This window comes from Sphaeramia orbicularis, chromosome 20, assembly GCF_902148855.1.
Source record: "Sphaeramia orbicularis chromosome 20, fSphaOr1.1, whole genome shotgun sequence".
In the NCBI taxonomy this organism is placed as follows: domain Eukaryota; kingdom Metazoa; phylum Chordata; class Actinopteri; order Kurtiformes; family Apogonidae; genus Sphaeramia; species Sphaeramia orbicularis.
In genome coordinates this window covers 41,911,937-41,926,192 of record NC_043976.1, presented here as the reverse complement: position 1 = coordinate 41,926,192, position 14,256 = coordinate 41,911,937, and the positions used below count along the sequence as shown (strand labels likewise).

The 14,256-nt window shown below is 38.7% G+C and overlaps 1 protein-coding gene across 1 annotated transcript in view; it reads left to right on the top strand.

The window, feature by feature from the left end:
* Positions 1-14,256, top strand: part of LOC115411077 (sodium channel protein type 5 subunit alpha-like) — a 39,112-nt gene that overhangs the window by 462 nt on the left and 24,394 nt on the right. The window contains 4 exon segments of the mRNA XM_030123017.1: positions 612-791; positions 7,796-7,849; positions 7,851-7,913; positions 12,561-12,836. Of these exon segments, the coding sequence (XP_029978877.1) occupies positions 612-791; positions 7,796-7,849; positions 7,851-7,913; positions 12,561-12,836 (573 nt within the window).

Below are 14,256 nucleotides of genomic sequence, written 5' to 3'. Positions count from 1 at the left end.
ACACCAGAACCCACACTGACACCAGAACCAACACCCACACCAACACAGACACCAGAACCAGAACCCACACTGACACCAGAACCCACACTGACACCAGAACCAACACCGACACCAGAACCAACACAGACACCAGAACCAACACTGACACTGACACCAGAACCAGAACCAACACCGACACCAGAACCAACACCCACACCAACACAGACACCAGAACCAGCACAGACACTGACACCAATACAGACACTGAAACCAGAACCAGCACCAGAACAAATACTGACACCAGAACCAGAACCAACACAGACACCAGAACCGACACCAGAACCGACACAGACACCAGAACCAGAACCGACACATACACCAGAACCGACACCAGAACCAATACCAGAACCAAACAGACACTGACACCAGAACCAACACCAGCACCACAGACACCAGAACCGACACCAGAACCAACACCCACACCAACACAGACACCAGAACCAGAACCCACACTGACACCAGAACCCACACTGACACCAGAACCAACACCGACACCAGAACCAACACAGACACCAGAACCAACACTGACACCAGCACCTGCTCTGCCTCCCCCCCCCCCCCCCCCCCCCCAGGCCTTCGAGGACATCTACATCGAGCAGAGGAAGGTGGTGAAGGTGGTTCTGGAATACGCAGATAAGATCTTCACCTACATCTTCATCCTGGAGATGCTGCTCAAGTGGCTCGCGTACGGCTTCAAGAAGTACTTCACCAACTACTGGTGTTGGCTCGACTTCCTCATCGTTGATGTAAGTTTCACTGTCGTTTTAGAAGACGCCCACTCCAAATATCGCACATGTTGGAGCGTTTTCAGTATCGACGATGCGTTCAATGACCACATGATAACTGGAATTTGTGAACGACATTATAGATGATGCGTACGGATCCGCCTGAACGCTTCTATGTTGGCTCTAAATAGTTTGATCATTAGTCTCGCACAATTCAGATTTTTTGGTGAAATCCGATTTTTTTGTGTGCTCGTTCATATTTCACGATAAACTTCTATCAGTTTTGAGTCTGAACGGAATGCGACCCTGAAGTGACCCGCATGCACACACTGTGTTTACGGAAGGAAGTACGTTCTTCCCGCCACTTCTCCTCCTGGGACGCAGAATTGTGACATTTGCATTTCGATGACATAAAGGTCGGATAAATGCGTCCTGGCCGTTCAGACTGAAGTCGCATTGAAAATATCAGATACGTGTCGGATTTAGGACGACATATGAAAGTGGTCTGGGTCGGACTTGTGCTGTTCGGATACAGGTCACATATCGGCTAAAATTCGGATTTGGGCCACATTTGCCCGCGGTCTGAACGTCACCTAAATCAGTGCCTTGCTCAAGGGCATATTAGCCAATAACTCTCCGCCAGTCCACGGAATCAAACCGGCGACCCATCGGGCCAAGCCGACTCCGCCCACCTGGGCCAGAGCGTCCCCCAGAAATCACACAAAACATTTTGTTCGACTGAACTCATTCCAGAGTTTACACAACGATAGAAAATATGCACGTATTTATATCGTATGCACGTACGCCGTTTAATTTCTGGTTCTGTTGTTTGTTTGTTTTTTCTTTGTTTTTTTTTTTAAATTTCTGGCTCTGTTTTGTTTTTTTGTGTTTTTTTTAGTTTAATGTCTGGTTGTATATGGTTTTTTTTTTTGTTTGTTAATGTTTGTTTAGTTTCTGATTCTGTTTCTTCTGTTTTCTTCTGAATTTTCACATTTTTGTGGTTCTGTTTCTTTGTTTGTTTTATTTCTGGTTTTATTTTTTGTCAGTTTAATTTCTGGTTCGGTTTTTTTCCTGTTTTTGTGTTTGTTGTTTTTCTTTTTGTTATTTTTATTTCTGGTTCTTTTTTTTTTTTTTTTTAGTTTAATATCTGGTTGTTTATGTCTTTTTTTGTCTTTTTTGTCTTTGTTTTTTTTGTTTAATTTCTGGTTCTGTTTTTTTCTGTTTCATCTGTTTGTTTTCTCTCATTTTCATATTTTTGTTGTTGCTTTTTTAAATTTCTGATTCTGTTTTCCTCATTTCTTCTGTTAGTTTGTTTTTCCTTTATTGTTTTTTTTTCATTACTGGTTCTGTTTTTGGTTTTTTTACTTATGGTTCTTTTTTTTTCCCCTATTTCTTCTGTTTATTTGTTTTTCTTCATTGTTTTGTTTTTATTATTTCTGGTTCTGTTTTTTGTTTTTTAGTTTAATGTCTGGTTGTTTTTTTTGTTTTGTTTTTTTAATTTCTGGTTCTGTTTTCTGTTGTTCTGGTTCTGTTTTCTGTTGTTCTGGTTCTGTTTTCTGTGTTTCTCCTGTTTTTCTGGTTGTTTTATCTGATTTCTCTTGTTCTGTTTTTTTTTTTTTTTTTTTCTTTCTTCAGTTTTTTCTGGTTCTATTTTTTTTATATATCTTTTATGTTCTGTTTTTTTTTATTTTTCTTCTGTTTTTTGTGGTCCTGTTTCTCCTGGTTTTTCTGTTTTTGTTTTAATTATTATTTCTTCTGTTTTGTCTTCTTTTTTTTTATCTTTAATTAAATTTTTCCTTCTGTTTTTTGTGGTCCTGTTTCTGCTGCTTTTCTGTTTTGTTTTTTTCTTTTTTTTTCCTCTTGTTGCTGGTTCTCTTCTTGGTGCGGTTCATTTCTGATTGGGGGTGGGGGTCGATGCCTCTCCCGGGTCGAGGGTGTAACAGAGTTGCCTTTTTGCCTTTTCCCTGAAACTGTGCAGTGACGCCACCGTCTGAATAAAAGGCTGGAGAGACAGAAATAGACGGGAGGGGGACGCAGAGAAAAGTCCAAAGCGCCTCCGGCCGCCGATCAGCGCGGCTTTTTAACCTCTGAACGCACACGCTCCTTTCACCGCTCGGGAAAAGACAACGCGAGGACAAACTGCCACGCTCATGAGCATGTGCAGGCAGCCAGTCGGAAACAGTCGCCATCTCTGGTGTTTTCCGCCTCGCCGTCCTCGTAAATGACACAGTGTGTTGTGACCGTTTTATTTGAGGAGTCACATGTAGCATGTTTACAGGCTTAGGAGCAAGAAATGACATGTTTAAGACCCGCCACAGAGCATGATAACGCACAAAAAAATGTGAATTTGAAAAATTAATACTGTGGGGAAAAGTTCTACGATTGTTAAAGATTTACTATTCTGAAAAGAGAAAATTAAGATTAAGTCATAGTTTTTGTGGAAAACAAAGTTGTAATATTTCAGGAACTTCAAGAAAAGTCGTAGAATTATTAGAATAAGTCATAATATATGAGGAAAAACTTGCACAATCATCAAAAGGGAAATCGTAATAATATATAAATAAAATTATGTTCAAATGACAAAAAGGTTGAAATTTGATACAACAACTTTAGGAAATATAGCGTAGAATTATAAGAATAAAGTCATAACATTATACATGTAAAGTTTTACTATTATGAAAAGAGGAAATTAAGATTAAGTCACAAAAAAGTTTAAGTCACAAAAGTTGTAATATTTCAGGAACTTCAAAAGGTTGTAGAATTATGAAAATAAAGTCATAATATTATGAGGAAAAAATGTGGAATAAAAGGAAAATTATAAGTCATAGATAGATAGATAGATAGATAGATAGATAGATAGATAGATAGATAGATAGATAGATGATAGATAGATAATATATATAGATAGATAGATAAATTATGCTTAAATGAGAAAAAAATAAATATGACATGAGCTTTAGGAAACAAAGTTGTAGATATAAGAATAAAGTCGAAATATTATGAGGGAAAAAACTTGTGCTGTCATCAAAGGGAAATTGTAATAATATATAAATAAAACTATGCTCAAATGAGAAAAAGTTGAAATTTGATACAAACTTTAGGAAATAACTGTAGAATTATAAGAATAAAGTCATAATATTACACATGTAAAGTTTTAATATTATGAAAAGAGAAAATTAAGATTAAGTCAAACTTTTGCAGAAAAAGTTGTAGAATTCTAAGAATAAAGTCGTAATATGAGGGGAAAAAAGGGAAGTTGTAACACTAATATACAAATAAAATCATGCTTAAATGAGAAAAAGTTAAAATTTGATATGAGTTTTAGGAAATACAGTGTAGAATTATAAGAATAAAGTCATAATATTATGAGTAAAAAACTTGTGCAATCATCAAAGGGAAGTCGTTACAATATTACAAAAATTAAATTATGCTTAAATGACAAAAAAGTTGAAATTTGATACAAACTTTAAGAAATACAGTGTAGAATTATAAGAATAAAGTCCTAATATTATCCTTGTAAACTTTGAATAATTGTAAATAATTGTATTTAAACCAAAAAGGTCAAACTTTTTGGCGGAAATTTTTTTGTGATTATCATAAAAAAAGTGAGAATATTTGATGCTTAAGTTGGAAAATTATGAAAAATACTAATATTACATAATTCAACAATAATATTATAAGATGAACCTGTACTTTCATGAGAAAAATGATATTATGATGGAAAAAGTTGTAGAATTAGAAGAATATTTTCACAATACCATACTAAATATGACAGAAAACAAATACAATGAATAAATTCAGTTGTTTCCTAAAATGTCACGAGTTTTTTCTTCTTCTTAAAGTCGAAACTTTTCATGAAAAACTCAACAAAACTAAAAATCAAACCTGAACTAAAGCGAGTCACTTCAACACAGTCCTGAACCTGAAGCTTCTCATGTTCTTCAATAAAACTGAAATAAACCAAAGTGGAACCGAGCCGAGTCTAGTCCAGCTGGACTCTGTAAACCTGTGCCGACCCTGTCTGACCCCCCAGATCTCGGTGCTGGCTCAGCTGGCCCAGGTGGTCTCTGTGGACCAGATCACCACCATGCGGGTCCTGAGGACGCTCCGGGCTCTGCGTCCTCTCCGGGCCGCGTCCCGCTTCGCCGGTATCAGGGTAAGAAACTGGGACCCAGGGCCCGGACCCGGGGATCCGCACCCGGGTCTCCAGACGTCCATGTGGGGCTTTGCTGGCTGTAGAGGGTTTTAGAGACGCTCCGTCCTCTGTCTCCTTAAGGGTTTTCGAAGTTCAATGTTTGAAGATCTGGAGTTGGTCTGTGAGTGCTAATGCTAATGCTAATGCTAACACACTGGACTGGTTTTGTTGGTTTTGTTCGTAGTTTTTGTTTTTTGGGCTGGTTTTGGTATAATTTTTTTTCTCATAATTTTACAACTTAAGTGTCAAACTCTCTTTTATTCTCTTTTTTCATAATTTCATTTTAGCTTTAGCTCGTTGTATCATTGTGAGTTTATTCTTCTAGTTTTACAGCTTTGTCCCTCATTATCTTATAACATTTTTTCAGATTTTTCAGGAAACAGAAATTGAGTATTTGGTGATTTAGGCAAAAAAAAGCAATTATTTTAGGACGGTAATGATATTATTTCTGAGTTATGTAATATGACTTTTTTCCTCATAATATTACAACTTAAGCACAAAGAAATCTAAATTACATATTTTTTCTGGTTAGAAGTTTGACTTTGTTTATGTAATTTTATTATTCTTTCTCTTTTGGTATTATTATAACTGTATTCTCGTAATCACAACAGTTTTCCTCATAATATTATGACTTTATTTTGTAATTTGACAACATTTTTCTTTTAATTTCCCAGATCCCCAGATATTACAACTTTTTTTCCACAAAATTTTGAACTAATCTTAATTTTCTCCTTTTCACAATATTTAAACTTTATTATTGTGAAGATATTCTTCTAATTCTACAACTTTGTCCGACAAAATAATTTTTCTCATGAAAGTACTGGTTTTTCTTATATTATTATTGACTTATGTAATTTTTTCTCTCATAATTTTACAACTTAAGTGTCAAAATGTTCTCTTTCATTCTTTTTTTTTTCATAAATTTCATTTTAGCTTCAATATGGTTTTAGCTCCTTTTATTATTGTGAGTTTATTCTGATTTTACAGCTTTGTCCCTCATTATCTTATAACATTTTTTGTTAGATTTTTCAGGAAACAGACATTTAAAATTTGATGATTTAGGAAAAAAAAAAAAGCTATTAATTTCAGGATGGTAATGATATTATTTCTGAGTTATGTAATATGACTTTTTTTTTTCCTCATAATATTACAACTTAAGCTTAAAAAAAATCTAAATAACATAGTTTTTTCTGTTAAAAGTTTGACTTTGTTTTGTAATTTTTAAATTCTTTCTCTTTTTGGTATTATTATAACTGTATTTCATAATATCAACGACAGTTTTCCTCATATTATGATTTTATGCTATAATTGGTACATTATTTCCTTAAGTTCCTATCATATTCCAACTTTTCTCCAGTTAAGCTAATTTTATGATTTTATTTTTTTTTTCCCCTCAAATATGTGACTTTACTTTGTGTAATTTACTTTTTTTTTTTTTTACTTCCCAAAATATTTCAACTTTTTTTCCACAAAATGATGACCTACTCTTAAGTTTCTCTTTTCATAATATTAAAATCTTTATATGTGTACTATTACGACTTTTCCAATATTACGACTAGTCAAAAGAACAACTTTACATTCATAAGAAAGAAATCACAAATTAAAGAGAACAAGACCCAAATGTTCTGAGTTATGAACTTTTTTGTCGACGAGAAAAGAACTGATTTTTTCAGAGATTAAACCAAAGTATTGAAAAATAAATTCACAAACATTCAAGAAAAACATGGATTAAAAAAGTTAAAAACATCAATTTTGTTCAGTTTACTTCAAACTTGGCACATGTTTAGAGGCAGTTGATATGATGATTCAGCACACGTATAGACATGATGACATCAGCTGGATTGATGACAAAATAAGATACAATACGTGTGAGGGGCGGGCTTGTTGTGCCTGGACCCACTTTTGTTAATTTAATCAGTACATTTATTTTATTATATTTCTGTTTGTTTTTTGTTTGTTTGTTTTATTTTTATTTATTAGCTTTGTCATTCTCTCTAGATCAGGGTTGTCAAACATGCAGGACCGGGGGCCAAAAACGGTCCACCAAAGAGTCCAATCTGGCCCCATGTGACAGATTTATGAAATGAAGATATTAACAATCAGTCGTTTTAGTTTCGGACCCATATAAGCCCTACCTTGCCTCGATGGGGTTGGACTAGTCAAATATTACCATAAAAACCTTACTAATAATGATAACTCCAAATTTTTTCTCTTTTTTTCTGTTGTTGTTGTTATTCAATTTTTTAAAGGATAGTTTGAAGATGCAAACATTTCATCATGTAATTTTACTGTTTTCACTGTTTGATTTAACTGGGGTGACCCACATGAGGTTATAGTGGACTGGATGTGGCCCAGAACTAAAATGAGTTTGACACCCCTGCTCTAGATGTTCCTTTTGTTTATGAGAAGCACTGAATTGTCTTTGTGTGTGAAATTTACGATTTGCAGATACATACGACATGGGAAGGAAATGATAGAAGAAAGAAAGAAAGGAAAGAAAGAAAGAAAGAATAATAGAAAATGATGTTGAACTTCGAGAAGCTCCTAAGGATGAACGATGACCTGGGCGTCTGTCCTCCGTGTCTTTTGACTTGACGTCTCACACTTTGACGTGGTTTTTTTCCCTCCACAGCTTCGTCTGGATGCGGCTTGTTTTGTTTTCCAGGTGGAAGTGGCTGCTCGTCCACCTCCAGACTAACCACAGCTCCTGCCTTCCTCCTCCTTCTTCTTCTAGTGTCCGCTCTCCTCTGTCCTCAGTTGGACTGGACGTTCATTTAACGGTCCTGCTTTGTCTTTGTGTCTCCGTCCTTTCCACCTGTCCTTCTCCAGGTGTCCGTTGGTCAGTTTGGTGGCCAACACCTTGGGTTATTCAGACTTTGCCGCCATCAAATTCCCTGCGGACGCTTCGGGCGCTGAGGCCCCTCAGAGCCCTGTCCAGATTTGAAGGCATGAGGGTAAGAGTCCGTATTAACCGAAAACAGACCTGGGCACAAGAGTTTAAAGGTGGAGTAGGACATGTTTTCTCTTGCAGCTTTTTGACTATATTGCTTAAAAACCCCCTTCACACCCCGATTACAACCAAATAATTAAATGTTCTAACACAAAAATGTAGTCACCTGTGGAACGGGACAGGACTGAAAAACCATCCAATCATTTTAACTGACCCATCGAAATGATTGAACGGTGATATGTCTATCAAACTCAAACTGTCATTCTGTCCCTCCCCCTCTGCTCGTACCCCTCTTCGTGCATGAATCGTGCGTTCTCAGAGGTTTGGAGCAACTTTTCAGGAACGAAGCCAGAGCCAGAGCTTGGCTATATTAGCTATATAATGCCATGTTTCCACTATGTGGTACCGGCACAGCTCGACTCGACTCGACCTTTTTGCATTTCCATTATGAAAAAGGACCTGGAATCTGGTACCCGGTACTAGTTTTTTGGTATCACCTCCGCTGAGGTTCCAAGACTGGGGACCAGATACTAAAATGTGACGTGTAAACACTGCAGACCACTGACTGGACTGATTTTTACAAAAAACAGATGCGGAAGTTTACAGTAAATATAGCGGTAGGTCAGTCGACATTATAACAGCCCACAAAACTACACCATTCAGTTCGGAGGTTCAGTCTGTGTGGGCTGACCGTAAAAATTCAGCATGAGCTTGACGAGACAAACACGCAACAAATGAGTTTATCGGTAACTCTGAGCAGACGACACAGAAGTAACACACCGCATCACTATGACGACCAGGTACTGTAAAGCTGGTAGTATCCTGTATGGAAACGGTCTCCAGGAATAGTATCTGTTCCTGAGTCGAGTCGAGCCGGTTCCACATAGGGAAATGCAGCATTAGTTATATTAGGATGGAAAGTTCACCAGCAAACTGTTTTGTCACCGACCTAAATCACTGGTGAATGTAACGTTAGCCAGCTAGGCATGAATTTGGGCTGTTCTGACGACAAACATAATAGTTAAATTCACAGTTACAGCTTTCAACGAAAACTCAGTGGGCTGCTAGTGTAACCTGTTCAATATATACCATTATAAAATGACACAAAAATTGGGTTTAAATTGTGTTTTTTTTCATAGTTTCTGCATACCTAGTGTCTTGCTTATTGTACAGTCTGTTTGGAGCATTAGTCCTCCAGCCACACCCCACCTCTTCTTCATGTAGTGTTCATATACTGTACTTTCTGGGCTATAAGCCACACCCACCAAATTTTAAAAGAAAAAAATATGTGTACATATATAGTCTGCACCTGACTATAAGCCACAGGTGTCCATGTTGTGACATGACATATTTACACAGAAAGACTATTTAAATATTTATTTCCATACCTTCACTGCTTTTTTCCGAACAGTACCTGTAACACGGCAGGAACAGGCTGGTTAAAAAAACATAGAAAGTCATTGATCTGTATCTCCATCTTCCTTCTGCTCATTAAACCACTGCAGTCGTTCTTCTTCAGTGTTGGAGTTGAACATCCTCAGCTCCGTCACACTCCTTCTACGTCTCTCTTCCGTTGTCTCTCATTGTCTCTTCCGTGCTGCAGCTCTGTTTCCTTCTTTACAGACACATCGACTGCTTTTAACTTAAAAGCTGCATCATATGCGTTTCTTCATGTGTTTCCATGATGAGGGTTTTGTGCATGACGTGCTAAATGATTGTTCAAGTTAAGCTTAAACCTTCTCCTCTTCATCACCTCTTCCCCTTGTCTGTCTCGCTTTTGCGCTTCCTGCTAGAGCACCCCCTGGAGGCCGTTAGCCCGTAAAAATCTAATCAAAATGTAGCTTGCTCGAACCGTTTTTTCCAGGACCTCCCACCCCACCTTTAAATGTCATTTTTTGCATTTCACAAATTCATCCTGTGGGCCGGATCGGAGCCTTTGGGTGGCCCAGTTTTGGCCCACAGGCCGTATGTTGAACACCCTTCAGTTTAGAGGACATTTGTGCCCAGGTGGTGTGTTCATTCAATCTTTCCGAACATACATGTGTGTTTTGTGCACGTTCAGTATTTCCCTGTTACTAAACTTTTTGACTCGAGGTGAAGCTGCTTCAGACTCAGTTATTACAGAGTCAGCGTCACAAACCCGACGGTACCCGGAAACGTCTCCACAAACATGTGGGATCCAAACCCCAAAGCTGATACTGTTGTTAAAAAGTTCACCGACATAATGTCAACCGTCCAGACGCTTGACTCTGGTTCATGAGACGTTCAGGGTCTGGGTTGCATGCTGGGAAATAAGCCTGAGCTTTATTCTGCTTCAAGTGCATCCGTGTGGTTATCTGCATGTCTGCTGACAATGTGTGGAAGGAAAAACGCAAAGTCCTAGTTCTGTTTGTGCAGGGAAGTCCACAAAAATGTACCTGGAAAAACAGAAATCACCTTAAAGACACATTACCTGCACGTGTGTGGTTAAGTTACCCATAAAGGAACCCAGGTGCTACTTTGTGGGGCAGTTCCCGAATGATTTTTTTCTATATTTAACCTTTTCTTAAGTGATTTATCACTATTGGTTGTAATATTATCTTCCTTATTTTGCATTTTTTTTTTCCATGTAAATCATGCATTTTCCAGTATTTAATTCACTGATCATGTAGCATGTTCATTAAAGCTCAGATTAAGTTGAGGGTTATTATATCAAAAACAGAGAAAAACTGAAGAGAAAATGACTACTTTTTCAGTAAAATCTCTCATTAACTGAACATAACCCAGTGTGTCCATCCACTGTCACTGATCCAACTCCATGGGTTTTACTGGTGAATCAATGTTGTAGAAGATGACAGTGTTTCACAGTACCTACAGAGCCTCTGAACATCCAAATGTGTCATATCTGATGACCATGAAAAGATGAAAAACTGTATTTTACACCAATTTTTTAACATGTACTGATAGGATAAGTGGATCAGAATTAAATTTATGAAACATTTTTGATCAATAGATAGTTTTTGTCGCCGGTGGATGTTTGGGTCTTTAAGGGTTAACATGCAGGAGGGTGGGTTTAGACAACCATTAAAACAGCTCACTGTTGAGAGGAAAAAGACCAAATTTATACACACGTCTATCACAATCAGGCACATGAACAGGACATCTTCCAACTGTAGACATGATGTGTCCCAATACTTTTGTCCATATAGTTTATAAACATTAGAAAGCAGATGGTTAGTTGGGGTAGAAAATTATTATTGGACAAAAATATGTGGACACGTTGAATCCAGGTGTTTATTTTCTAACAGCGGTCTGGGATAGAAAACTATAATGAACTAATGTCAGAATATAGTTTTATATTATGGGATAAATATCATTGCATTGGGTTCGTTTGGTTTAAATTGTTATCTTTGTTTCCAAAATGACTCAGAGATGGTTTGGACTGAATTTCTCTCAACATTGATTTTGTTTTGTTTTTTTTTATCCACGACTCTGATTTTAAATGTTCTACCTCTAAATTTAGAAAATAATTTTCCTGCTCTGACTGTAAATAATAATTTTCTTCCACAACTAACCATCTACTTTCATCACATCTCACTGAGGAAGAAAAATCTCCCATTAAACTTGAAGAAAATATTGATATTTTTGTCTGAATTCCTCATGAATAGGACATTTTACAGCTGTAGACATGATGTGTCCCCAATACTTTTGTCCAATAGTTTAGAAACATCAATATTTCCTTAAAGTTTAATGGCAGATTTTTCTTCTTCTTCTTCTTCTTCAGATGTGATGGTAAGTAGATGGTTAGTTGTGGAAGAAAATTATTATTTATGTTGTTTTTTTTTACTTAATTTCTCTCAACATTGATTTTTTAATTTTAGCTTTTTTTTTCCATGACTATGATTTTAAATGTTCTACTTCTAAATTTCTACAAATACTTTTTGTATTTTGACTGTAAATAATATTGTTTCTTCCATAATTACCATCTATGTTTGTAAACTATGTGGACAAAAGTATTGGGACATATCATTTAATCAATATTTTCCTTAAAGTTTAATGGGAGATTTTCTTCCTCAGTGAGATGTGATGAAAGGTCGATGGTTAGTTGTGGTAGAAAAAAATATTATTTACAGTCAGAGAAAGAAAAATATTTAAGAAATTAGAGGTCGAACATTTCAAATCATAGTCATGGATGAAAAAAAAAAAATCAATGTTGAAAAGAAATGAAGTCAAATGCATCTCTGAGTCATCTTGGAAACAAAGATAACAATTTAACAAACGACCAATGCAATGATATCTATCCCATAATATAAAACTATATTATACATTAGTCATTATTGTTTTGTATCCCAGACCCCTGTTAGAAAAGAAACACCTGATTCAACGTGTCCACATATTTTTGTCAGTAATAATTTTCTACCACAACTAATCAGCTGCTTTCTAATGTTTATAAACTATCTGGACAAAAGTATTGGGACACAGTTGTCAGCTGTCTTTTTCATGCTAATTTGCGATAGAAGTGTGTGTCTTCAGCTTCTCAAACCTGCAATTTTTGGGCGTAAAACATCTCTAAGTCCCCAGAATCCGTCTTGGCGTTCTCCTTTACAACACAGCGCAGTGTTGGGCCGTTTGCTGTTTCCAGGCGTAGCGCTGAGTGTCGGTCTTCCTTCAGGTGGTGGTCAACGCCCTGATCGGCGCCATTCCCTCCATCATGAACGTGCTGCTCGTCTGCCTCATCTTCTGGCTCATCTTCAGCATCATGGGGGTCAACCTGTTCGCCGGGAAGTTCGGCCGCTGCGTCAATCGCACCGGACACATCTACGACTCCGGCTTCATCAACAACAAGTCGGAGTGCGAGGCGCTCAACGACACGTCGCTTTACTACTGGACCAAGGTCAAGGTCAACTTCGACAACGTGGGGGCGGGGTACCTCGCACTGCTGCAAGTGGTGAGAATATTTACTTTAAGGACGTGTTCTGGCATCCTATTGGTTTTGCCCACTTTGGATTTATTTTCAAAATACGTGTGTCTGACTCAGTTGAATACATAATTATGTCCAGAAAATCCTTTTGGACCATGTTCCAGTGGTGCATGACTCAGTTGCTTGAAGCAAAGCAGTAATAGCAAGCATGTCCAATGGATCCCTTTAGCCCAGGGCTGTCAACTCATTTCAGTTTCAGTTCTACATTCAGCCCAATTTGATCTGCAGTGGGCCGGACCAGTAAATAATACCAGTGAAAAAAGTACAATTATATTATGATCAGGTTTACATCTACAAAGTTTCCTTAAAATTCGGAATAACATGACATCCATTGCTCAACATCCATCCATCCCATCCATCCATTATCCACTGCTTATCCGAGGCTGGGTCACGGGGGGTAACAGTCTAAGCAGGGATGCCCAGACTTCCCTCTCCCCAGACTCCTCCTCCAGCTCTCCAGGGGGACCCGAGGCGTTCCCAGGCCAGCCGAGAGACATAGTCTCTCCAACGTGTCCTGGGTCTTCCCCGAGGTCTCCTCCCGGCGGGATATGCCCGGAAACCTCCCCAGGGAGGCGTCCAGGAGGCATCCGAAACAGATGCCCGAGCCACCTCAGCTGGCCCCATCCGGATGTGGAGGAGCAGCGGCTCTTCTCCGAGCTCCTCCCTGGTGGCTGAGCTCCTCCCCCTATCCCTAAGGGTGCGCCCAGCCACCCTGCGGAGGAAACTCATTTCAACCGCTCTGGGGACATGGAATGTCCAGACTCTATGTCCGGGGATTGGGTCATCGAGCCCCCTGCCATTGACTGCCACCCAATCCACACTGCACCAGCCCCTACGGCTCCCTCGGTGGGTGGTGGGTCTTCTGGACGGCGGGCCCATGCCGCTCCTTCGGGCTGGGCCCGGCTGGGCCCCATGGGTGTAGGCCCGTCCACCAGGTGCTCGCTTGCGAGCCCCAACCCAGGGCCTGGCTCCAGGGTGGGGCCCCGGCTGCGCTGTGCCGGGCGACGTCACAGTTCCTTTGGTGTTTCGTTGTCATAGGGGCTTCTGAACTGCTCTTAGTCTGGCCCGTCACCCAGGACCCGTTTGCCTTGGGAGACCCTACCAGGGGCATAAGGTCCCGACAACATAGCTCCTGGGATCATTCGGGTGCTCAAACTCCCCACCCACGGTAAGGTGGCAGTTCAAGGGGAGACAACTTCAATAATCTTAAGAAAACAAGTGCAATTTGAACAATATTCTGCCTCAGTTTATCACTTTATCATTTCCACATGTGCGTTACATCACACAAACATTTAGTAACAGGCAGAATGTTGGTAAATTGCATTTACTTTTCTAAAGACATTTCCAGTTGTTCATATTTGTTCAGGTTTATTCCCCTTTTTGTAAA